Here is a 26,945-nt window from a genome sequence, read left to right as displayed (position 1 = left end):
GATAGGAGAGCTATATGGGGTGCTGTATGATAGGACAGGTATATGGGGGTGCTGTATGGATGGGACAGGTATATGGGGGTGCTGTATGAATGGGACAGGTAAATGGGGTGCTGTATGAATGAGACAGGTATATGGGGGTGCTGTATGGATGGGACAGGTATATGGGGGTGCTGTATGAATGGGACAGGTATATGGGGTGCTGTATGAATGGGACAGGTATATGGGGGTGCTGTATGAATGGGACAGGTATATGGGGTGCTGTATGAATGAGACAGGTATATGGGGGTGCTGTATGGATGGGACAGGTATATGGCGGTGCTGTATGAATGGGACAGGTATATGGGGTGCTGTATGAATGAGACAGGTATATGGGGGTGCTGTATGGATGGGACAGGTATATGGGGGTGCTGTATGATAGGAATAAGGGGGTGCTGTATGAATGAGACAGGTATATGGGGGTGCTGTATGAATGGGACAGGTATATGGGGTGCTGTATCAATGAGTCAGGTATATGGGGTGCTGTATGAATGGGACAGGTATATGGGGGTGCTGTATGAATGGGACAGGTATATGGGGGTGCTGTATGAATGGGACAGGTATATGGGGTGCTGTATGAATGAGACAGGTATATGGGGTGCTGTATGAATAGGACAGGTATATGGGGGTATGAATTGGACAGGTATATGGGGGTGCTGTATGAATGAGACAGGTATATGGGGGTGCTATATGAATGGGACAGGTATATGGGGTGCTGTATGGATGGGACAGGTATATGGGGGTGCTGTATGAATGGGACAGGTATATGGGGTGCTGTATGATAAGACAGGTATATGGGGTGCTGTATGGATGGGACAGGTATATAGGGGTGCTGTATGAATGGGACAGGTATATGGGGGTGCTGTATGATAGGAATAAGGGGGTGCTGTATGAATGAGACAGGTATATGGGGGTGCTGTATGAATGGGACAGGTATATGGGGTGCTGTATGAATGGGACAGGTATATGGGGTGCTGTATGAATGGGGTAGGTATATGGGGGTGCTGTATGAATGAGACAGGTATATGGGGGTGCTGTATGATAGGACAGGTATATGGGGTGCTGTATGAATAGACACAGACGTGGTTACAGGGGAGGCACAGATGCACCCCACATACATCTAGTTTCCGGCTTGCGCACTTTAGCACCACAGCGGCAGACACAGGACGATAGGGTACAGAGGGCCCAGAATTAGTACTATCCCCAGTGTAAATCTGCACAATGTCGCATGGTGCAGCTCAGTCTCATCGGTCCCCAGTTTTGTGCTTTCTCAGAGTTGCGCTCGTGTCGCACCGCACTAGCATCCACTAGTTGTGTGATTTGTACAAATATGCTTGTGCTAGGTGATTCATCGCGTCCTACGTGCACTCTTCACACCGTCGTAAGGGGCTTAATTTGTGAACGTTTGTATTGTGAGAAATATGGTTAGAATTGTATGAAGATGCCCTGTATTGCAGCTTCTGCCAGTGGGTGGGGGTCCAGCGTGGCAGCACAGGAGTACAGGACGGTGGCCCTGAGTCAGCCACGGGGGGTGCCGCGGATCGCGGGAGGTGGTCGCGGGGGGGTGGCGCGAATTGCGGGAGGGGGGGTGGCGCGGGGGGCACGTGAATCGCAGGAGGGGGGGTTGCGGGGATCCGGGGTGGGGTGCTGGCAGAGGGGGGGGGTGCGGGCAGACCTGCCGATCACCTGGTGGCTGTGAAGTAGCAGTGTCTTTGCCTGGCAGCATGGGGAGGCAGAGGGTGTCTGGCACTGTAGGCTGGTTCTGTCACTATGTGAGTGTGTGTGGGCAGAGTCAGAGGCTCTATTAGGCTATTAGCCTATGACTCCACCCAGAGTTATAGACACACTCACACATTGAGTGACAGATGTAGCCAAATCAGGGGCGGAACTACTGGCGGTGCAGACGGTGCAGTACACCGGGGCCCAAGGATTTCATGGGGCCCACTGGCCGTCTGCACCACATACTGCTGTTTTCAGGGTTTTTTTTTCCTTAAAGTATGGCATGCGTCCGGGGGCCCGCATATGGGGAACTCACTGCGGACTGATGTATTACGCGGCGGCAGGTGGGGTGTGACGGATTGGATCTCTGTTGTGGATCCAAACCGTGGCACTGCTCCCCCCTGTGACAGCCGTCCAAAAGATAAAACAAAAGGCTGATCAGGCTGCAGCCTAGAGCGCTGGGTCCTCTGGGAGGGGCGCACATGGCCACTAATCGCCATGGCTCTGTGTGGTGTGCCCTCAGCTCGTTGGCTGCTGATGAGCTCAAACCAGCGCAGACGGACATTTGATATATGGTTCCTGCCCACCAGCCTATCAGAGCTCATGGACAGGCAGCCACAGTTAGTGATTGGCTGCCGGACCATAAGCTCCAATTGGCTCACTAGCCTGTGCCATAGTTGAAATGTCTGTCGGTAATGGTAAGAGCCGCTCAACTGCGTAGGAACTGAGCGCACACCACACAGGGACGTGGCAATGAGTTCTCTCCTCCCCTATTATATGGAATTAATATGGGAATTCTGTAAGGGCCACTACGGGGGGAATTATGTGTAAGGGACATTACTGCGGGCGTAATATGTCATGGGCATTATGTGTGTGGCATAATGTGTAATGGGCATTACGGTGTGCACCAATGTGTAATATACATTATGGTGTGCAACAATGTGTAATGGGCACTATAGTGTGCAGCATAATGGGTAATGGGTAATGCAGTTTTTGACAATGTGTTAAGGACATTACGGTATGCAGCAATGTCTAATGGGCATTATGGTGTACAATAATGTGTAAAGGGCATTATGGTGTGTGGCATATTGTGTAATGGGCATTACGGTGTGCGGCATAATGTGTGATGCGTACTGCAATGTGTGACTGTGTAATTGGCATTACATTGTATGACAATGTGTAATGGGCATTACGGTGTTTGACAATGTGTAATGGACATTACGTTGTGCGGCAATGTGTAATGGGCATTATGGTGTGTGGCATAATATGTAATAGGTAATGCAGTGTGTGAATGTGTAAATGGCATTCCAGTGTATGACAATGTGTAATGGTCATTACAGTGTGCATAATCCTGGCGCAGAGTGTCTAAGGGGCTCTTTCAGATCGCTATCCCGGGTCTGACTCTTTCACACTAAACCACCGTCTCGCCCATTATACACAAGTTGGACCCTTCTTATAATCCGGGTCGATATGCCAGGTCGCCTTCGGTGCACACTGTTCCTACTTTGAGTATGAGGGGGCCCGAAGCATATTTTTGCACCTGGGCCCATAACTCGCTAGTTCCGCCTCTGAGCCAAATATATAAGAGATAGCAGGCCTGCTGACTCTCTAGGAGCTGGTACAATATGGCAGTCCATTACACGCGTGTCAGAAGTTCCATCCCAGCAGAGCAATGTCTTGGTCACAGTGAGATACTTAATTCTCTACCACTGCATCCAACCAAGCTCTGGGCTTCCTAATTCCCAGCACCTGTCCCCCCCACTCCCGCACTGGAAGGGGAACTCTTTACAGTAAGCAATTAGAAGAACTCTTATGTTTTTCGATAACTGTATTCATTCAATGAGCAATAAAATTAATAAAACAATTAACATTAGTATGTAAAAATAGACATATGTATAACGTTCAAAAATGACTTAACAGTATTAATACTTAACAGATTATAACAATTTAATATTTTTCTAACTGAATGGGTCGGGTTTAGGTACCCTCTTAATTGGTGTGGGGCTGAGCGGGAATTGCCGGCTTCTTTCTATCTACATGACCATAGATGGGTGTGGATGTTCTGGGGAAAATAGGAGTTGACCGGGAATAACTGCCCTTTATTGGTGTTTGATAGGGCACCGGAGGCATGATATCATAGCAGCTCTGAGACTGCGGCATAGGAAGGCCCTGATCCTGTGGCCTATGAAGGCCCTCATCCTGTGGCCTATGAAGGCCCTGATTCTGCGGCCTATGAAGGCCCTCATCCTGTGGCCTATGAAGGCCCTGATTCTGCGGCCTATGAAGGCCCTCATCCTGTGGCCTATGAAGGCCCTGATTCTGTGGACTATGAAGGCCCTCATCCTGTGGCCTATGAAGGCCCTGATTCTGTGGCCTATGAAGGCCCTGATTCTGCGGCCTATGAAGGCCCTCATCCTGTGGCCTATGAAGGCCCTGATTCTGTGGCCTATGAAGGCCCTCATCCTGTGGCCTATGAAGGCCCTGATTCTGTGGCCTATGAAGGCCCTGATTCTGCGGCCTATGAAGGCCCTCATCCTGTGGCCTATGAAGGCCCTGATTCTGTGGCCTATGAAGGCCCTCATCCTGTGGCCTATGAAGGCCCTGATTCTGTGGCCTATGAAGGCCCTGATTCTGCGGCCTATGAAGGCCCTCATCCTGTGGCCTATGAAGGCCCTGATTCTGTGGCCTATGAAGGCCCTCATCCTGTGGCCTATGAAGGCCCTGATTCTGTGGCCTATGAAGGCCCTCAGACTGCAGCCTATGAAGGCCCTCATCCTGTGGCCTATGAAGGCCCTGATTCTGTGGCCTATGAAGGCCCTCATCCTGTGGCCTATGAAGGCCCTGATTCTGTGGCCTATGAAGGCCCTCAGACTGCAGCCTATGAAGGCTCTCAGACTGCGGCCTATGAAAGCCATTAGGTTGCGGCCTATGAAGAACCTCAGGCTGCCGCCTATGAAAGCCCCCAGGCTGCGGCCTATGAAGGCTCTCAGACTGCGGCCTATGACAAACCCGAGAGGATAAAACTGGCAAGTCGTCGATGTCCCCTAACTTGGCCCTATGCAACACCTCGTTTATGAGCCTCTCTGTGTTGTAGCGATGTTTCTCGTCCACACGTCTCAGTTTTGCCGCCCAGCTCATTCCTATGGCGTCGCATTCATCCACCGGAGCATTGAGCAATCTTCGAGCTTGACTAGGTACTGCTTGTGTCAATGGATCATCACCTCCGCTTGGACTTGGCCTTCTGTTGGACCTCATATGTGAGGTCTGGGGAAGTACATTTTCTTGTAATTGGGTCACACCAGGGGTAACCTCTCCGTACGATGATGATGTAGTCTCAGCATATGTCAGCTAGAAGGGTAAAAAGCAATTGGTTATTTATTAAAAACCTATTATTATTTATTCCATGCAGTTCCCTTCAACATGTCCTCACTCCCCAGGGATTATTGCTCCATGCATCAGATTTATGAAAAACTTCTGTTCACATTTTTAGGTGTCGACCGCTGCCATGTCGGTATATTGGTATCGACCTATAATACCAGTGGCGCACCAAACAGGGCTATTCGACCCAATTTGAGGACACATGTAGGAGAACGCATCTGTTTTGCATGTCGTTTCAAGGAAAAGTCGAATTTTCCAAATCGTGGGAGAGCCATTGATGGGGAACATGTCGAAATAAGGCCGTAGCCCCCCACAACAGTCCTTAGCTTTGTTTCAGCATTGTTCTAGTGGTTACTGTGAACGCTAATTATGAATTCATTAATGTGGATCATGAGATATTGGTGCATCATGGGCCTAATTCAGCATCACTTGTAATCCTGCCGGCGATGCAAAATATTTGTGATATTGCGCAAGCGTTACGCTACACAGCGAGGCGCTCACTCATTACCGCTAACCCCATGCCTAGCTGGATGTGGGGTTTATTTCCCCATATACAACACATGAAATATTTGTTTTACGTACAACTGGATACTGTTGGTGCCATATGTAGGCTTTCATGATTGCGACTCTGTGACTCATACATAAGGGGCCACACATCATACACCAGGGGTCCCTGATGTTCTGTTACAGAATGATTTCCGCAGTACTTACCAAGCTGCCTATGGCTCCTTCCATGCCACCCTCCAACTCGCTGGAAGGCCCCACTGGTGGATCTACCAGTGAATAGCCGTTAGCGGATGCTCTTATCGCCTGGTGGTCTGCTAAGAACTTCAAGTGGTCATAGTACCACAGTCGGGGCACATAGACCTCATCGGCTCCGGACTTCGATTGTTCCACCTTTTTCAGCTCTTTCAGCCACACCGTACGGATATTGTGGATTTTCTTTTTCACCCAGGTCTCGTCAGCAGTAGGGTGCCCGGATTGCCTGCTCAGGGCCACTAAAGTCTTCAGGGCAGCGGACCTTTCCCGCATGTCTCTGTAAACCGGCGAATACACGTTCCAGAGACACGGATGTGCCCGGTACAGCTCAATGAAACTCTTCAAGAACTCCATTACAGGCCTGCCTCTGTAATAAAAAGTCAAAATTAGATGGCGCACACAACGGGTCCAGCGCAATGTGCAGAAAATCTGATGATTTCCCAACATTCAAAAGGTTGACTTTTTGGGGGAGTGTCCATGTCGACCATATAAGTGCGCTTGGCACACTATTACAATTACGACAGGGGAGATGGTGGCAGGACCCTATTCAATGCTGTCTTCACCGATAGCATTGGACAGGGATTTCGGCAGAACGTGCGGACTTCACAAGCAGTCGAGCACGTTCTGCCGAGAACGGCCGGGAATTGACGAGCTCTCGGCCACAGGCGCTTCTTGTGGCCACGCCCCCTTCTCAACGCTCGGCAGGCGGGACATTGAATCCTGTCGTGCCAGCCTGACAGTCGTGACCAACATTAAATACCCCCATAATGTCGTCATTTTGATGATGACGGCATAATGAACGTGTTGGAATTCCAATGGTTATCGGTATTTTGACCAGCGGTAAATTGACTGCATTGCCTTTGCAACGATGGGCGAATGATCCCCATATAAAGTGTGACCCCCGAAATAAAAATGTGGGTTTAAATACGTGCTCAATTGCAAACCTGGAGCAAAATGTAATAGGGTGCGATTTTTAAAACATGTGCGAATTTTTACACAGAAATGGCCAAAATCGCACGTTTTCTAAAAATCGCACATGTAATAGGGTGCGAAATGTGATTTCATTTGCACGTTTCACAGAAAAATCGCACGTTTTGACATGTCTTAAAAATCGCATAATTACAAATCACATCCACATGTTTAATCATAGAATCAAAATCGCAATTGTAATAGGGTGCGATTTTTGGTGAACAATAACAAAAATCGCACAAAAAATAGACCAGGTCCAGGCTGGCGAGTTTGACAGAACCATGCACAGATCAGTGACATCCGTGTACAGATCAGTGAGATCCCTGTACAGATCAGTGAGATCCGTGCACAGATCAGTGAGACCCGCGCAGAGATCAGTGAGATCCGCGCACAGATCAGAAAGAGCCGCGCACAGATCAGTGACATCTGCGCACAGATCAGTGACATCCGCGCACAGATTAGTGAGATCCGCGCACAGATCAGTGACATCCGCATTCAGATCAGTGAGGTTCGTGTACAGATCAGTGAGATCCGTGTGATCTGTGCATGGTTCTGTCTAAAAAAAGTGTGTACATGTAAAAATAAAAAAAAAACAAGAGTTGTGCATAACCAGCCACAGGCTCATTGAGCCAGTCCTGGTTCCCCGAATACAGGGGAAAAAATCGTGGGGTTCCCCTGTATTTAAGCAGCACCGGGCTCTTGGAACGGTCCTGGTTTCAAAATATGGGGGACAAAAAAACTGGAGGTCTCCCTTATTTTGGAACCATGCTCATCCTGGCTGTTCAGTACCTGGGGGAGTGTGGACTGGCTGAAGCCCATCGCTGTCCCCGGCGTCCCTGGGCGGGGGGACGAAGGGGAGATAAAATGGGTGTAAAATTGGATAAAAAAAAACAAAAAAAAGGGATTTTTGTAAGAACTTACCGTTCGAATCCCTTTCTCTGATATGGTCCTGGTGACACAGCTCAACACTGGGATGTAGGAGGGTCCGAAGGAGCCAGGCACCTATCCTAAAGCTTTAGAGGGTAGGCTCCTCCCCTACTGCATCCCTGGACTCTTCAGTTCAATCTTTCAAAGCCACTGGAATACATTAACTCAGTACAAACGCCTGCACATATTATATGCACATTTTATAACAGAAACTGTTAAGTTTAACCATTTTAACATGAACATCATGAAACTTCTGGCATACTTACTGAGCGTAAGGGAGGGATCGCTGTGTCACCAGGACCATATCAGAGAAAGGGATTCGAACGGTAAGTTCTTACAAAAATCCCTTTTTCTCTTTCAATGGTCCTGGTGACACAGCTCAACACTGGGACGTTCCAGAGCCGGTCCTTTGGGAGGGTACGCTCAGGTCTGCAGCTCTCAGCACTGCTCGCCCGAATGACGCGTCCTCCGACGCGAACTCATGGAATCTATAGAATTTGGCAAATGTGTGAACAGATGACCAAGTGGCAGCTCTGCAAACCTGCTCAGCTGTGGCCCCATGTCGAACCGCCCAAGAGGTGGCAACTGACCTGGTGGTATGCGCATTAATTCTGGCCGGCACAGGCCTACCCACTTTGGTATATGCAAAAGCTATCACAGAACGCAACCACCTAGCAATAGTCTGCTTAGAAGCAGGCCAACCAATTTTGTGTACGTCATACAGTACCAATAATGTGTCAGTCTTTCTGACACTCTTCACTCTGTCCACATATATGCGTAAAGCACGCACAACATCCAAAGTTTTCAACTTGTCCCTTTTCTTAGAACCCTCTGGGGGTTGAAACACAGGTAGAACTATCTCCTGATTTAAATGGAAGGCAGAGACTACCTTCGGTAAAAACTGAGGTACTGTTCTCAGAACAGCCCTGTCATCATGAAAAATTAAGAAGGGAGATTTGCATGACAAGGCTCCCATCTCTGACACTCTTTTAGCTGATGCTACTGCTAACAAAAACACTAGTTTCCACGTGAGAAACTTAAAGTCAGCCAACCTTAAAGGTTCAAAAGGTGCCTTCTGAAGGCAATCCAAAACCAGTGACAGATCCCCAGGTGCTACTGGTTGCTTGTAAGGGGGTTTTAGTCTGGATACCCCTTGTAAAAAAGTTTGAATCTCCGGCAAAATGGCTACTCTTTTTTGGAAATAGATGGATAAGGCCGAAATCTGCACCTTCAATGATTGAAGGCTTAGGCCCGATGAAAACCCATCTTGTAAGAATTCCAACATTCTTGATAACTTGAAGTGAGATGTGTGAACCTTTCGCCTCTCACACCATCTGATGTACGTCTTCCAGACTCTATAATAATTTGCCGAGGATACAGCCTTCCTGGCTTTTATCATAGTCTGCACTACTGCGTCAGAAAGCCCTTTCCTTTTCAAAATGGCGGCTTCAATAGCCATGCCGTCAAAATCAATCGATCGGAATCCAGGTGACTGAATGGGCCTTGTCTTAGTAGATCTGGTCTCGGAGGTAGACGCCATGAGTCCACAGACAACCTCTGAAGCCTCGAGTACCAGGACCTCCTTGGCCAATCTGGGGCCACAAGAATCACCGGAACCTTCTGGTCCTGTATCCTTTTCAAAAGTCTCGCTAACATTGGAACCGGAGGAAATGCATAAAGAAGATCTCCCTGCCACTGAGTAGTCATGGCATCCACTGCCTCTGCTAGCGGATCTCTCGTTCTGGCATAAAACCTGGGCACCTGATGGTTGAACCTATATGCCATCAGGTCCACATCCGGAGTTCCCCACATCACAGTGATCTGGTGAAACACCTGAGGGTGTAAGCTCCATTCTCCTTCCTTGAGCTCCTCCCTGCTCAGGAAGTCTGCTTCTATATTCTCCACTCCTGGAATGAATATAGCCGATACCGCAGGAACATTCTGTTCCGCCCATAGGAAGATTCTGGACACCTCCCACATGGCCAATCTGCTGCGTGTACCTCCCTGGTGATTCAGATACGCCACAGCTGTGGCATTGTCGGTCTGAATCCTCAAAGGGAGGTTCCGTAACCTGTCTCCCGCCAAGGAAATCACTTTCCAGACAGCCCTCAGCTCCAAGATGTTGATTGGTAATGCTGATTCCTCTGCCGTCCAAAGGCCCTGCAGCCTGAGATCCAGGACTACTGCCCCCCAGCCCCTGAGACTGGCGTCGGTAGTTACTACCAACCAGTCCCAGGTCTGTAATGACCGACCCCACTGAAGGGAATCTACTTCTGTCCACCATTTCAAGGAGTCTCGAGTGTCCGAAGACAGCACTATCCTCTCCACCTTCATGGTCAGAGTGTTTCCTGACCAAGCTGACAAAATGTTCCATTGGAACACCCGAGAGTGGAACCTGGCAAATTGAAGCGTCTCGAATGACGCCACCATTTTCCCCAGGAGCTTGAGGCACCTCCATACTGACAAGCTCGGAGCTCTGAGAATCTCCTGCACTAGAGTGACCAGATCTAGTGATGGGTAGTTCGTGAATGATTAGTTCAAAATGAACTAATCTTCAAAGTGAACTAAATCGTTCAGATCACTGCTCTGGCAAAGATTAGTTCATTTAGTTCACCAGGAAGTAAAGCAAGTGGGAGGTGTAACACACAGACAGACAGAGCCCAGCAGATCCAAGGCTCATTTACTGGATCTTTCCTTCCTGTATCTAAAGTTAAAAGTACAACAAAGCCCAGCAAATACAGATCTAATAAAATAAAAATATGCACTGCCTAGACAAAGTTGTGTGGTGTGTCTGTGAGTGAGCATGTGTGCTCATGCTGCTCACCTTTCTGTGATACTATCATTATATGATTAGTTCAGATGTCCAAGCACTTACTGCTGCTGCTGCTGGTACTGGGTCCTGAGCATACTGCTGTGCTAAATCTTCTGCTGGGATCTGTGTAGGAGCTTCTGCAGCAGCCATGTTATCAGCTCTCATGCAATACACAGGAGGCAGTACATGGTAGCTGCCAAAGATGGCAGTGCTGAGCTCACACATGGTCTGGAGTCTGGACTCTGCGGATCCAAATGAACTACATTGTCCTGATGACTCATGAGTCCTGCAAATAGCTCAGTAGTTCAATTAGTTCACTGATCATACAGATCCCTGAACTAATCTCTGACTATACACCATAATGAGACTGTACAGTACCTGTGAGCTACCATGTGTGGCACTGCTGTGCTCAGGCATATGTATTGTGTGTATGCAGCCACAGACACAGTGCTGGCTGCTGCATGTCATACAGTATACTGTAGTAGCTCTGTTTACTCCACATTACAGTCAGAGATGGATGTGTATGAACCTTCATGATGCATACAGTGGAGCAGTTGCCCCTAGCAACCAATCAGCAACTGGTTACTTTGCAAAGTCTCTACTTTATCTCTCTCTAATGTCAGCTAAATTGGGGCAAGGGGACATGATTTTTTCTAATTACTGTATTTTAAAAGCAGAAAAAAATTGACTTATTAAAAAACTCTGAATTTGGGTATTTTACTTGCATATTATGGAAGGTAAAATAATAACCTCAATGGGATTAATATTGCAGAGCTAAACAATAAGCATGTCACTAGAAGGGTGCTGTATAACTAATTGCTTTTCTAAAATAGAAAATAATCTGATTTATTAAACATACAGTATATGATCACTCTAACAAGACTATAACTCCTACAATGAGCTAGTATTACAATGCCTGCTCTGTGTGTCATAATCTAGTCTAGTTCATCTGGATCCATGCACTCCTCTCAGTCTCTGAGTCAGTGATGGAATAATGAACTAAATGAACTAGATGAACTAATCTTCTGATCTAATCTTTTGGGTGAACTAGATCAGAATGAACTAGTCACCAAAACGAACTAGATTTCCCATCACTAACCAGATCCCTGGCCTTTACCTCTGGGAGAAAAACCCGATGGAGATGGGTATCCAGTATGACTCCCAAGAATTGAAGCCTCTGTGATGGTACCAACTGAGATTTTTGTAAATTTAAAATCCAGCCGTGAGCCTGCAAAAAACTGATGGCCTCTGCCAAGTGACTCTGCAGCATGGCTGCTGACCCTGCTTTGAACAGGAGATCGTCCAAATAGGGTATTACTGTGATTCCTCTGAGCCTCAGCACCGCCGCCATCACTGACATTATCTTTGTGAATACCCTTGGCGCGGTCGCTAGCCCAAAGGGTAACGCCCGGAATTGTAAATGCAGGTTTCCTATAGCAAACCTCAACAGGGTCTGATGTTCCGGATGGATGGGAACGTGCAGATATGCGTCCTGGACATCCATGGACGCCAAAAATTCTCCCTGGTCCAGACTCAGGAGTACTGACCTTAAAGACTCCATTTTGAAATGGTCTACCCATAGATGGACATTTAAGGATTTCAAGTTTAGTATTGGTCTAAAAGACCGATCTGGTTTGGGCACCAGGAACAGCGTGGAGTAAAAGCCTTTCTTCCACTCTGCCCTGGGAACCGGAATAACCACCCCTTTTTCCAAAAGGGAATGAGCCGCTCTCATAAGAGCTGTGCGAAGGAGCGCCTGTTTCGGCACTGGTGTGGGTATGAACCTCTTCGGAGGCAACCCTCTGAAAGGGATTTTGTAACCCTGGGTAATAATCTCTAAGACCCAGGAATCCTGGTCTAGAGAAGCCCATGCGTCCCTGAAATGTGTGAGACGCCCCCCCACCTTTATCACTGTCGGGCCTATCCCCTGACAGTCATGCGGAGGGTTTGTCCTCTCCTTTGGAGGCAGGCTTCTTATGGAAGGAGCCAAACTTGGACTTTTGAGTTTTGCCCCTAGAGGCCTGAAACTTTCCCCTGAAGGACTGTCCTCGAAAGGACGCACCACCTCTAGGGGAGGGCCGAAAGGACGGCCTAAAAGCAGAAAATCTGGACGTCTGCTTTGCTGAGGAGGCCGGCAGAAATGTACCTTTGACGCCCGTGGCCTGTTTTATAATCTCCTCTAATTCAGTACCAAAGAGTACCTTTCCTTTGAAGGCTAATGTTTCCAGAGCCTTCTTGGACTCATTGTCTGCTTCCCAGGCTTTAAGCCAAAGCACTCTCCTGGCATTAATGGAGACTGTGGACACTCTGGTCGCCATTTTAATAGCTTCCTCCTCTGCTTCCACTGCATATTCTGCAGCAGCCTTAATCTTTTCTGCAAGCAGCAACGCACCAGGATCAGCCTGCAGCATGGTGCATAAATCACCAGCCCACTCTATCATGGCCTTAGAGACCCAGGCTGAAGCAATAAGGGGCCGTAAGGTAAACCCCACCCCTTCAAAGATAGCCTTGAGGTTACCCTCCAGCTTTTTATCCACAGAATCTTTGAAAGCTGCACCGCCCTGTACTGGTAACACAGTAGCCTTGGACAAACGTGCCACTGAAGCGTCCACAACTGGGACCTTTTCCCAGAGCTCCGCATGAGACTCTGGCATGGGGTACAGACTAAGGAATCGCTTAGGCATCTGTAGCCTCTTATCAGGAGTTTTCCAAGCCCCTTCTAACAATTCCTGTAACCCCTCATCTGAAGGAAAAGTAACAGCCTCCTTCCGCTGTCGCTTAAAAACACCTTTCACAGGAGTCTTATCCTCCACAGACAGCTTTGAAGCCTGCTTTACAGCTACAATGAGATCCTCTATACCAGCAGCAGAGGTCTCTTCCAAATCATCACCCTGATCCCAGGGGATGTCAGTATATTCTCCCTCCTCCTCATCTACCACAGTAGGCAAAGCATAAGACCTTCTAGGGGTCCCTGCAACATCATCCATTCTGTCCAGCATTTCACTGAACCTGTTAATCCCTTTAGCAGTATCCTGCATCACCTGAATCAGCGCAGGATCTGCCTGGGTAAGAGGTAAGGAGCCAGACGACTGCTGAGATGATGGCATAGGTCTCTGTGATTCTACCAGCCCATCACTCTGCCTGTCCAGAAGCTGCACCAAAGCGTTTACTGACCTGCCTAGGGCCCTGGCCCACGCAGGTTCCATCTGCTCTGCCCTATGGGGTTCAATGCCCATGGGCCTCACATCAGCGCAAGTAATACATAAGCCCCCCTTGGCCATCTGCTCAGGGACAAACTTTTGTGTGCAAACATTGCACGCGCTCAGTGCACTAAGGGCTCCCTCCCCCAAAACCACAGCCTGATGCTCAGACATGATGCAAGTGATAAATGTATATCTATCAGTATACACAGTGCAAACAATGTACAAGCGTTTATACAGAGGCAATGCACCCAGTCACTTAGCTGTCTGTTGGTTTCAACTGCGGGGAAGCGATGCCCAGGAAATCCAAGTCACTCTGCCAGGATCAGTAAGCCAGCTCAGCTCCGCTGCAAGCGTTCTGAAAGGCGCCAAAGTCAGAGTGAAGGAAGAGACCACAAGTCCCTGCTGCTGCGGGGTCCGTGACCTCTTGGCGCCAACCACCCCCAGCCAGCCGCTCCTTAGGTAGGATTTCCTAGTTCCAGTGTCTCCCCCTCGACTGGGGATCACTTGGAACATGCCTGTCACAACGCTGCTGTCCTCTCATATAGGAGCTCAGCGTGTAAGCTCCGCATAAAATGGCCGCCGCCATCACGGAGCGCCTGTCCCCCATGATCCCCACCTAAATGTGGAGCCGGTTTCAGGATACTCCGGAGCCCAGGCAGCCTCTTAGAAGAGGCTGTAAGCGCTGCACAGGGAGACCAGACAGTGTCTTCCCTGTGCACAGTGAGCTGACAGGACGCGCTTCTGTCAGCTCCTGCTGCGCTAGCAGTGTGAGGATTCACTATGAGAATCCTCACACTGTGCCTACCTAGCTAGGGTAAAAGTTAATAAAACAATAAAAATTCCCTAACTACTCTAATTCTTCGGCTGCTCCTGCAGCCCTTTAGAATAGCACCCACTCCAGTGGGCACCTAACACGAACTGAAGAGTCCAGGGATGCAGTAGGGGAGGAGCCTACCCTCTAAAGCTTTAGGATAGGTGCCTGGCTCCTTCGGACCCTCCTACATCCCAGTGTTGAGCTGTGTCACCAGGACCATTGAAAGAGAAAACATTGCTTTTTACAGTAAATCTACAAGTTCCAGAAGGCCTCCCCTGCATGCAGGGACTTGGCAAACCACAAGTCCCAGCATGCGGGGCATTAATGGGCCACCTTAGACTTTAGTTCACCTGTAAAAAGAATGTTAAAATAACGACACACACAGAATTGTAGAACTTTATTACATACTGTACATTTTATACAAATCCATTCACACATACATAGGGTCACACTCACAGCAGGCTGTCACACATACATAGGGTCACACTCACAGCATGCTGTCACACATACATAGGGTCACACTCACAGCAGGCTGTCACACATACATAGGGTCACACTCACAGCCTGCTGTCACACATACATAGGGTCACACTCACAGCATGCTGTCACACATACATAGGGTCACACTCACAGCATGCTGTCACACATACATAGGGTCACACTCACAGCATGCTGTCACACATACATAGGGTCACACTCACAGCAGGCTGTCACACATACATAGGGTCACACTCACAGCAGACTGTCACACATAAATAGGGTTACACTCACAGCATGCTGTCACACATACATAGGGTCACACTCACAGCAGGCTGTCACACATACATAGGGTCACACTCACAGCATGCTGTCACACATACATAGGGTCACACTCACAGCAGGCTGTCACACATACATAGGGTCACACTCACAGCATGCTGTCACACATACATAGGGTCACACTCACAGCAGGCTGTCACACATACATAGGGTCACACTCACAGCAGGCTGTCACACATACATAGGGTCACACTCACAGCAGGATGTCACACATACATAGGGTCACACTCACAGCAGGCTGTCACACATACATAGGGTCACACTCACAGCAGGCTGTCACACATACATAGGTTCACACTCACAGCAGGCTGTCACACATACATAGGGTCACACTCACAGCAGGCTGTCACACATACATAGGGTCACACTCAAAGCAGGCTGTCACACATACATAGGTTCACACTCACAGCAGGCTGTCACACATACATAGGGTGAGGGTGGCCAACTCATCCCTTTAATCCGGGACACATATTAATTACACAGGTTCTGTGGCAGTTTAAAACCAGGTGAAAGCCAGCCACAGAACCTGTGTAATTAATATGTATCCCGGATTAAAGGGATGAGTTGGTCACCATACCTCCCAACTTTGATGCTCCCGGAGGCGGGACACAGCCGATGCGCGCCGGAGGTGTGACGAAATTTCCCGGGTGTGGCCTAATTTCGGGGGCATGTCCTATACCGCAGCTCTTCCGCGAGGCCACGCCCCCATTTTGCCGCTATGGGGGCATGACCCAGAGGCTCTGTGAGCCTCTAGCCATGCCCCCAGCCCCCTGGCTGCGGGAATAGACGCTGTGCGCATGCGCACAGCGTTTATTCCCCGCTGCTTAGCAGCCGACAGGGGGGACTCCCAACAGCCCCCCCTCATCGCGGGACACTGCCGGCCGCGGGAGGGACAGCGGGACAGGCCCTGATAATCGGGACTGTCCCGCTAAAATCGGGACTGTTGGGAGGTATGTGTCACCCTAATAGGGTCACACTCACAGCATGCTGTCACATATACATAGGGTCACACTCACAGCCTGCTGTCACACATACATAGGGTCACACTCAAAGCATGCTGTCACATATATATAGGGTCACACTCACAGCCTGCTGTCACACATACATAGGGTCACACTCACAGCATGCTGTCACACATACATAGGGTCACACTCACAGCATGCTGTCACACATACATAGGGTCACACTCACAGCAGGCTGTCACACATACATAGGGTCACACTCACAGCATGCTGTCACACATACATAGGGTCACACTCACAGCATGCTGTCACATATACATAGGGTCACACTCACAGCCTGCTGTCACACATACATAGGGTCACACTCAAAGCATGCTGTCACATATATATAGGGTCACACTCACAGCCTGCTGTCACACATACATAGGGTCACACTCACAGCATGCTCACACATATATAGGGTCACACTCACAGCATGCTGTCACACATACATAGGGTCACACTCACAGCAGGCTGTCACACATACATAGGGTCACACTCACAGCAGGCTGTCACACATACATAGGGTCACACTCACAGCAGGCTGCCACACCCGCAGAGTAACATGCACAACAGGCTGCCACACCCACAGAGTCACTCGCACAGCAGGCTGCCACACATGCATAGGGTCACACACAGCAGGCTGTCACACATGTAGAGTCACACTGACATCAGGCTGCCACACATGCACAGGGTCACGCACAGCAGGCTGTCACACATGCACAGGGTCACACACACAGCAGGCTGCCACACATGGAGAGTCACACTTACAGCAGGCTGCCACACATGCACAGGGTCACACTTACAGCAGGCTGCCACACATGCACAGGGTCACACTTACAGCAGGCTGCCACACATGCACAGGGTCACACTTACAGCAGGCTGCCACACATGCACAGGGTCACACACACAGCAGGCTGCCACACATGGAGAGTCACACTTACAGCAGGCTGCCACACATGATCAGGGTCACACTTACAGCAGGCTGCCACACATGCACAGGGTCACACTTACAGCAGGCTGCCACACATGCACAGGGTCACACACACAGCAGGCTGCCACACATGCACAGGGTCACACACACAGCAGGCTGACACACATGGAGGGTCACACTTACAGCAGGCTGTCACACATGCACAGGGTCACACTTACAGCAGACTGCCACACATGCACAGGGTAACACTCACACCATGCTGTCACACATGCACAGGGTCACACTCACACCATGCTGTCACACATGCACAGGGTAACACTCACACCATGCTGTCACACATGCATAGGGTCACACTCACACCATGCTGTCACACATGCACAGGGTCACACTTACAGCAGGCTGCCACACATGCACAGGGTAACACTCACACCATGCTGTCACACATGCACAGGGTCACACACACAGCAGGCTGACACACATGGAGAGTCACACACACAGCAGGCTGCCACACATGCACAGGTTCACACACACAGCAGGCTGCCACACATGGAGAGTCACACTCACAGCAGGCTGCCACACATACATAGGGTCACACACACAGCAGGCTGCCACACATACATAGGGTCACACACACAGCAGGCTGCCACACATGCACAGGGTCACAGTCACACAGAGAAGACTATCACAGTGTCACACCTACACACATATATATGCAGTGTACAGACTGGGGGCACACAGAATAATGCCCCCTCCATGATACCTCACATCACACCCTGGGATCACTCAGCTCCTCCTGCAGCCTCTTCCCTCCTTCCTTATCTCTCGCCTGGTGCATGGCAGGCAGTAGTCAGGGCGGGGCCATGTGCAGCTCCGCCCCCTGTGCAGCTCCGCCCCTCCCCTCCTCTCCCTGCGCAGTGCGCAGTGCACACTGCACAGCTCTGTCTGTGCAGCTGCAGAATGTCGTGTTGGGGGACTTGGGCCCTTAGCATACCTCCCAACTGTCACGATTCCGTCGGGACAGTCCCGATTTTCGGGTCCTGTCCCGACGTCCCACCCGCGGCAGGCATTGTCCCGCTGCGGGGGGGTGGCAGTTGGGAGACCCCCCAATGTAGTAGAATAGACGCTGTGCGCATGCGCACAGCGTCTATTCTCGTATGAAAATGAGGTCGCGGCTAATTAGCATAAGCCGCGCCCTCATTTGCATACGCCACGCCCCCTTTTCGGGCGTGTAGGCCTATAGGAGTGTCCCTATTTCTTGACATGAAAAGTTGGGAGGTATGCCTTAGTGGAGTGTTCCCAGGCACATGCACCCTGTGCCCCCCTTACCTCAGCGCTGGGTCACCCTCAGGGGAGTGACACCTATAAGGGACATCAGCAGGCAATGAGCCAAACTCTGGCCCAGACAGGAGCAGATACAATCTCAGCATTCCCCAGACTTCTCTGTATTTGCAGTCACTGTTGGTAACAGCAGCTTACAGAGGCTGGGGGATATCCATTAGTCACAGCATATGCCCGATAACTATCATTTATCACCACATCGCGGCGATCAGAAAATGATAGCTGCATCAACGAGCATCTTGGGTCCCATAGTTGTCTGATAGTATTTACATCGCATCGCAATGTTTCAATACCATCAATGTTTTGCTTCGATGTAAGTAGTTTTGTCATTTGATGGCATTTGCTGCCATTGAATGGTAAACATTTTGATGGCGGTCTAGCGGTTGTGCCCCATCCCAGCCACGTTGCGGTTCTTTTGCGTATGCGTGGGCACACTTTTTTGCACGTGCGCAAATCATATGAATTTTTTTTTTAAATCAAACTATTTTCATGCAATGGTCAATTCGTCCCTGTCCCTAATGGTGGGGGTCTGTACATGCGTATGGAGATGGCAATGTCATGGGGGGGGGGGGGGCTGGATTGCACACCCTAACTCTACAGTGGTAATAACATCCCTTTGTGTAAATAGGGCATTGGTAGGCTGCCGGTGGTGGACGCGCTTGGTCGGCCAGATCTCTGCTTATCTTAAACCACCCTCGTATCTCAAAGCCGGGCCACGTCGCCACCTGCGGTCACCACATCAATTGTGCAATGTAAAACGAGGGACAGGAACTTGGGAAAAAATAAAGAAGATGTGCTAGATTTAGGCGGTATTTCTGAGTGATATTGTGACCAATATTGTCTAGTGTGTATGGGCCTAGTGTGTATGCAACAAACCGTAAGGCTACTCTATAGGATTTGCGATCAGGTCTAATAAAAAAACCCTGATGCCCGCCGGCCATGGACGTGATTCGGGGCTGCGTCTTCAGGATGCAGCCACCGGATGACAGGAGCCGGTAGCCGGTGCGAGAAGCCTCCTGCAGCGATTGCAGATTGTATTATATCAGTGTCCATCGTATCGGTACCTTCTCAGCGAAATGTAATATCACTGACTGAGCGCAGGTTAACGAGAGGCTTTAAATCGCCCCCATTGTATATATCCCATACCCATCTGCTTGTGTCAGTAACAAGAGGTGAATGTGGGGCTATAAATTGTACTTTCTGTTGGTACTTGTGCCATGGTCGCCCGTCTCGCAGTCAGTGAGTCTGATGTAGTCGCTATCAGTCTGCGCCCAGCACTGAAACTACCCCTTAATGGGCCTTATTCTAGTTCACTCTTTCTGACAAAATCCTTCTTAGATGGACAAAACCATGTGCACTGCAGGTGGGGCAGATGTAACGTGTGCAGAAAGATTTCGATTTGGGTGAGTTATTTTGTTTCTGTGCAGGGTAAATACTAGCTGCTTTATTTTTACAATGCAATATAGATCTCACTTTGAAGTAAAACCCCATCCAAATCTAATTCTCTCTGCACAAGTAAATCTGCCCCCCTGCAGCGCACATGGTTTTGTCCATCTAAGAAGGATTTTGTCAGAAAGAGTGAACTAGAATAAGGCCCAATGTCACCTGCAGGACAAATCATGTGGTTACTGTTTACTGCAAGCAATTCCCACTTGTGTGACACCCGACACATTATTAAATGTCATATTCAGGTGCTAATGGCATACTCTGAGCCTCCCCTGTTTATTCCCAGATCCCATCCCACAGCGTTCGCCCCATTGCCGGCACACAGTAGATATAAGTCATTTCAGGTTGAGCGTCGTCCGTCCTGGCTGGCCCGTGCCTTCATTATAAACACTGTCCCGGGACAGAAGATGCTCAGTATACACTATACACTATATACTAATCCTGCGGATGTGGCAATCGCTGGAGCTCACACAGTTTGTTCTACAGTTTTACAATAAATAAATCCATGAAACTGACCATTTCTGCTCCATTAGCAACAGATCCGACCCAAGAATGTGTCAGCCCGTCAGCCGCAGACCGTTCGCCGACACATAAATATGTCACCGACCGTGGTGGATTTATTACCTAGGATGACTTGTGTAATATTCCCCGGCTGTTATATTTCATTATAGTGTATAAGAATATGTGATAAGATATGTGCGACACATTCACAGCAATATCTACAGCTTACAGGTACGGGATGCGTTCTCGCTGGGAATATAACCGGCACGCGCAATATATGCTAAATTACATATATACATGACCTGTACACTAGGGGCCTGATTCTGGTTGCTTTTCAAAAGCAAACTCCTTATTTAATGGACAAAACCATGGCCCTTATTCTAGTTGTTTTGGTCGGATGCGTATTTCGGACAGGAACCGAGTGTTCTTAGCCCCGCCTACCTTACGGATCGCTCACACTGTCCGAATGCGGTAAGACGCCGAGCGAACGGACCACGAGTGGATGTTTCATGTGAGCACCTCCCCCATCTGTGGGAACCTCCCCCATCCTCTGGAACCTCCCCCATCCTCCGATGGTCGCCGACCATCGAATGATGGACCGAGCGGTCAGCCAGCTCCGAGTGCTCCAGACCACTCGGGCATTTCTCCGTGCGAAAGCAGGGATATGGGCGGGCAGCTGGCATCCGGCTATGTCAGCTGTCCGCCACCCACCCGTCACGGCCGCATTACCATACGGAACGCCCATGTACGCATATGGTAATGAGCCCAAACAGCCCTTCAGGCCCCTTTCCACCCCCTGCTCGGATGGTTCCGTACAATATTTTTCAGCACGGACCTCACTCCGTGTTCAGACGTGCGAGGCGTTCGCACATGCGCAGATACCAAACATCGGCCATCCGACCGGACTTGGAGGCATCCGACTAAATCAGAATAAGGGCCCATGTGCACTGCGGGTGGGGCAGAGAGAATTAGATTTGGGTGAGTTATTTTGTTTATGTGCAGAGTAAATACTGGCTGCTTTATTTTTACACTGCAATTTAGATTTCAGTTTGAACATACCCCACCCAAATCTAACTCTCTCTGCACCTGTTACATCTAACCCACCTGCAGTGCAGCATGGTTTTGTCCATTAAAGAAGGATCTTGCTTTTGCAAACCAATCATAATCATCCCCTAGATGCGTCCTCATACATCCAGCCTCATTACGCCGTGCAGCGCCGAGAGATGCCTGGCGGACGGCAGATAGACAATGTCCAGCTCCACAGCCACTAGGTCAACCACTAATGGTCCACAGTAACTAGGTGAGATACCCTAGGTCAACACAAGCTTCAGGTAGACATGGATATTGTCGAGATAAATAAGGACGACATGAGTTTTTCACGTTTTTTTGTGTCTATGTCTAAATGAACACCGTATACGTGTGCCGCATGTGCTCGCCATGCTTCGGGTACGGTGTCTTGCTGCGCTCGGCACACAAATATATATTCTGACTCTGGCCCTTATTCTGGTTGATTCGGACGGATGCGTATTTCGGGCAGAAACCGAGTGTTCTTAGCCCCGCCTACCATACGGATCGCTCACACCGTCCGAATGCGGTAAGACACCGAGCGTACAGACCGTGAGTGGATGTTTCATGTGGACACCTCCCCATCTGTGGGAACCTCCCCCATCCTCCGATGGTCGCTGACCATCGAATGATGGACCGAGCGGTCAGACAGCTCCGAGTGCTCCAGACCACTCGGACATTTTTCCGTATGAAAGCAGTGATATGGGCGGGCAGCTGGCATCCGGCTATGTCATATGTCCACCCCCCACACATGCGTCACGTCCACATTACCATATGTAAGCCCAGCGGTTTCAGGGCGTACGCATATGGTAATGAGCCCAAACAGCTCTACACAGCTCTCCACCCCCTGCTCGTATGGGTCCGACCAATCAATTTCTGCAAGGATCTCACTCGGACGTTCGGGCGTGCAAGGCGTTCGCACATGCACAGAAATGCCTCTGTACATGCGCAAACACCAAACATCGGCTGTCTGACCGCACACTGAGCCGTCCGACTCAAACAGAATGAGGGCCCGTGTACCGACTTGGATAGTAAAGTATGAAACGCCACCTTTAAAAACAAACGTGAAAAACTCACATCGATCTTATTCATGTCGGCCATGTGCGTGTCGACCGTCTGTAAATGTTGGCCTAGGGTATGTCAACCATTCTTAGGTGCCGACCTAGTCACTGTCAACCATTAGTCGTCGCCCCAGTGACTCTCGAACTAGACATTGTTGCCCCAGGGAGCTCACACCCTTTTATGGGTGTGGATTACCTCACAGACATTGTTTTAGGTAGACAGTTAATAGGTCACGGGCAAAATGTCGACATGCACTAGGCCGACGTGCAGAAAAAGGTCCACATTTACATTCAACATTGACAAGAAGTCAACATGCGGTATGTCGAATGACATTTTCACATTGATACGGTCGACATGGAAAAAAAGTAGACATGAGATTTTTCATGTTTTCTGATGTCACCTGTCGACGCCTGATCATATGCTTCGCTGGCCATGCTTCAGGTCGGCTGCCTCGCTCCATTACTGCTGTGATTGGCGTACTGCGCTGTTCCCGGCATCCGCGCGGATGGTAAAGCGTGAAAGTGCTTGTGTCCACCTTTGGTCAATGCCGATCCAGTGTATGTCGACATTGTCTGTGATCCATCCAGATACCTTCTCTTTTGCCATGTAATGTGACTAGGATGAACCAGGTGACTGTGCTGACTAATCTTATATGTGATATCCACGTGCAACTGAGTCTTTTTATTATGAAGCACAATGGAACTCGGCGTGGGAAAACTCACTGCTTCACATTGCTTTGTATGCAGATTCGGAGACTCAGTCGCATAAGCAATGAAAGTTGCACAGTCTCCTGGTGCGGTACAGTCGCGTTGCATTGCGACTAAGATGCATTTTCGATTAAAAAGATGCAAACAATACTTTTGACGCTAGCAGAGTCCTGGGACCCGGCGCACAGAGAGAGGCTGTTTGGTGCGACTCCAGTAATGATGGATGAGGACATATCTGTAGGGGCAGTTATAAAAGGTCGGCTTTGGATCTTTTCTATTAGAACAGATAATGAATAAATACGATTCCAATGTGGTGTTACGGCCGCCGGTAACTCATCATCGGTGAGAAATCAATAGGGCTGGTCGTCCATTGGTAAATACAGGCCCCGGAGCTGAGCAGTAATACAGGGATGCTTGGTTGAGTTTATGTATACAGTTATGTTGTACGACTGTCCTGCCGCAGACTCTGATGCACGTTTCCAAGTATTATTGTTTTGATCTTCATTTTTTATCCTCATTTTGTGCAGAGTCCCAGAGGCTGCGTCTCGCCCTCCGTCCTCGCCTCTCTGTTGGACACGGACTGCTACAGCTGTGCTCGGTAATGATTCACTTGTGCTGGCTGCCGTAGTCCCCCGGTGGCTCTCTCAGGATGTACTGTAAACAGCGAGCTTGGTTCATGAACCAAGCTCGCTGTTTACACGGAGGTCTGGGCAGAAATAGGCACCAGGAACCGACGAGTGCCTCAGGATCGATGATCTTTTGCTCCCCGTCATTTAATGATGGCCCCCGATTACAGAACGGTGTCACGGCTGAGATTCATGGTCCGGCTCTGTAACAGAACACTGTGTATCCGTCACAAGTACAGAGCTAATGGTTTCCTCACCGTGACATCAACTCTACAGTCACTTTTTTAAAAGAGAACATCACTTCTTTTATGTTGCTCAGATGTGATAAACAGCCAGCCAATCAGCTCCTAACTGTCATTTGTAAACCCAGGTCTACAGCAGTGGTTCCCAACATCGGTCCTCAGGACCACACACGTGCATGTTTTCCAGGTCTCCTCACAGAATCATAGGTGAAATAATTAGCTCCACCTGTGATCTTTTAAAATGTGTCAGTGAATAATGAGTGCACCTGTGCAACTGCCGGGTGCAGTGGCAAACGCAGGATTTTCAGAAGGGGGTTTCCAGAGGGGCGGAGCAAAGCACGGATTTGGACACTTAGGTGACCCAGTGTATACCGGGTCAGTTAAAGTATTATAGATAGACCAAATGTATATAAATAATAATAATAATAATAATAAACAAATATATATATATATATACATACATACATACATACAGGGGCGTCAACAGCAGTGTAGACGACTGGGCATAGCAATGTATTGGGGCCCCTACCGATCCTCCAGCGGTAGGGGTGGGGTAATCTTTGATGTCCCGCGGGTGGTAGGGGGTGTTATATAAACCGCTCAGCATGTAGGGCTCAGTAATTTCCACTAATTACCCCTTTACTGCACAGATGGTGGGAGATGGGGTGGGAGAAGGGGGCATTGGGCTGAATAAAGGGGCCCTGATACATAACTTCCAGGGTGGTAGAGGATGTTTAATACGCAGAGGAGGGGTGTATAGTGGAGTGGGCTTATTATTCATAATTTTCTGGTGGGAGGATAGCTTGCTTTACTGCAGATATCTCCAGTTCCCAGAAATAGATTTCTTAGATTTTAATGGAATTAAAAACTAGAGAATCCCACCTACCAAATGGTATTGAGGACTAGGGGATCAGTGTTCAGGAGGCAGAGCAATCTGCCAACGAGTATATAAAACTACATACCAGGTGTGTGGAGCTGGAGTAGTAACCAGCTGCTGGAAGGCTGATATCTCTGGTTCTGGGAACAGTAGAGACAAGTTACTAGTGTCCATGAAAGGGGGAGAGATCCAGCTTTTGGAATATACCCTCAGAAAAACTCTAAGTCAGACAGAACCTGAAATATCTGACTGGGAAGAGCAATTAACAGGCTTGGATGGGGACCACTGCTTTGAAGTCAGATATCTCCGGTTCCCAAAGGGCCGATTTTTACAATTCTTGTATCCATGGAAAGAGGGGACCCTCAGCTTTCAGCTGAGGGCCCTTAGACTCCTAGGGGGTTTCTGGGTACTCAGAAACCCCCCCTGCGTGCGCTACTGGGGTGACCTGGAAAACGTGCAGTGTTGGGGGTACTGGGAGGACCGAGGTTTAGATCCATTGGTCTACAGTAAGTGGCCCATCATTCGTTGTTGTTTATTGTTTGTTTTTTTACAAAAACAGATATTATAAGATCTTGGGTGAGATTTAAAATCAAACTGGTTTTGCAGTGTTGTGTGTCTCCAAACCACTGCCATCTGTTGTCAGCGGGTGATACTACGGGGGGGGGGGGGGATTTACTAAGAATATGAATGCGATTTTTTGTATTCTTAATACGAATGAATACAAATTCATACGGCTGTTTTAGCGGTATGCAAATTCATATTCCAGAGGGTAATTTACAAAGCAGTGAAATACGACTGCTTTGTAATCCCCGATGTCGTATTCATTCGTATATGGCCGCTAATACGAATTCGTACAGGCAGCCTGCATGGATCAGTCAGATCCGTGCAGGCTGCAGTGTGTAAAAAAAATAAAACTTTTTTTTTTTAAACGGCGTAAGTATCAGTATGTGTGGGCTATGTATGTAATAAAGCTTTATTTTTTCATGTGTCAGTGTGCTTTTATTTAACTATTGGTTTTGCTGTGGAACTAAGAGTCCCAGTATGCGTTCCAGGCTTGCTGGGACTCATAGTTCCACAGCAAAACCCAATGGTTTTTCTAACTTTTACACCATTTATCAGCCCAGTACACACAGCCCAGCGGTACCGGGGACAGCACCAGGCTTCAACCTCCCCCAAGGACCCCTGCCCAGACTGACTGCTCGGAAGGGTTAATGTTTTGGTCGCGGGACCTTATATAATAAGTGTCCCCTGGCTGTGACATTACCCTGCTGGCTGGTTTGGCCTGGGGCTGGTTCTTAAAATACGGGGGTCCCCTAGTCATGACTGATCCATGCAGGCTAAAGCCAAATACGTCAGGAAAATTAAGTGTATTTTCCAGGCATATTTGGCCGGCAATTACGACCGTTTACCGCTAATTAGCGGCCGTAATTTCAATAGGGCCACTTAGTAAATTAGTAAATCTTTTGAATGGTGATACCTGTTGTATTCTTTCAATGGTGTATTCATTCATATTTGTAAATACAAATACGAATGTCCCATCAATACCAATTGCCATATTTTCGGGATAGTGAATCCCGAAAATACGAATGGGTACTTGTGGATTATCACGGCTCCCATCGCATGCCATCGCATGCCATATATATATATATATATATATTTTACAGATTTTTGCAGTTTTTGTCAAAATCACATGCGATCGCATACGATTTT

General features: G+C 48.9%; 1 protein-coding gene across 2 annotated transcripts; it reads right to left on the bottom strand.

Annotated features, from left to right (window-relative positions):
• Positions 1–3,595: 3,595 nt before the first annotated feature.
• LOC146062814 (uncharacterized) lies at positions 3,596–18,204 on the bottom strand. Of its 2 annotated transcripts, XM_083174825.1 has the most exons (3): positions 18,132–18,204; positions 5,845–6,259; positions 3,596–5,103 (listed from the first exon to the last, which is right to left on the bottom strand). In XM_083174825.1, exons 2-3 carry the CDS (start codon positions 6,244–6,246, stop codon positions 3,745–3,747), a joined length of 1,761 nt encoding a protein of 586 aa, XP_083030951.1. In that variant the 5' UTR covers positions 6,247–6,259; positions 18,132–18,204; the 3' UTR covers positions 3,596–3,744. The 2 variants fall into 2 exon arrangements, with proteins under 2 accessions (XP_083030951.1, XP_083030950.1); XM_083174824.1 differs by lacking the exon at positions 18,132–18,204 and having other exon boundaries at positions 5,845–7,891.
• Between the last annotated feature and the right edge of the window lie 8,741 nt (positions 18,205–26,945).

The sequence above is a fragment of the Crinia signifera genome, chromosome 3 (genome assembly GCF_055691185.1).
Source record: "Crinia signifera chromosome 3, ASM5569118v1, whole genome shotgun sequence".
Classification (NCBI taxonomy): domain Eukaryota; kingdom Metazoa; phylum Chordata; class Amphibia; order Anura; family Myobatrachidae; genus Crinia; species Crinia signifera.
This window is presented reverse-complemented; position numbering and strand designations above follow the sequence as displayed.

What these genes read in the sequence shown, in the direction of transcription:
- LOC146062814 (XM_083174824.1), bottom strand. Translation starts at nt 6,339, where the DNA reads ATGTTGGGAAATCATCAGATTTTCTGCACATTGCGCTGGACCCGTTGT. An exon ending in AAGGAGCCATAGGCAGCTTG is followed by an intron (nt 5,104 to 5,844) that starts GTAAGTACTGCG and finishes TTACCCTTCTAG; the next exon opens with CTGACATATGCTGAGACTAC.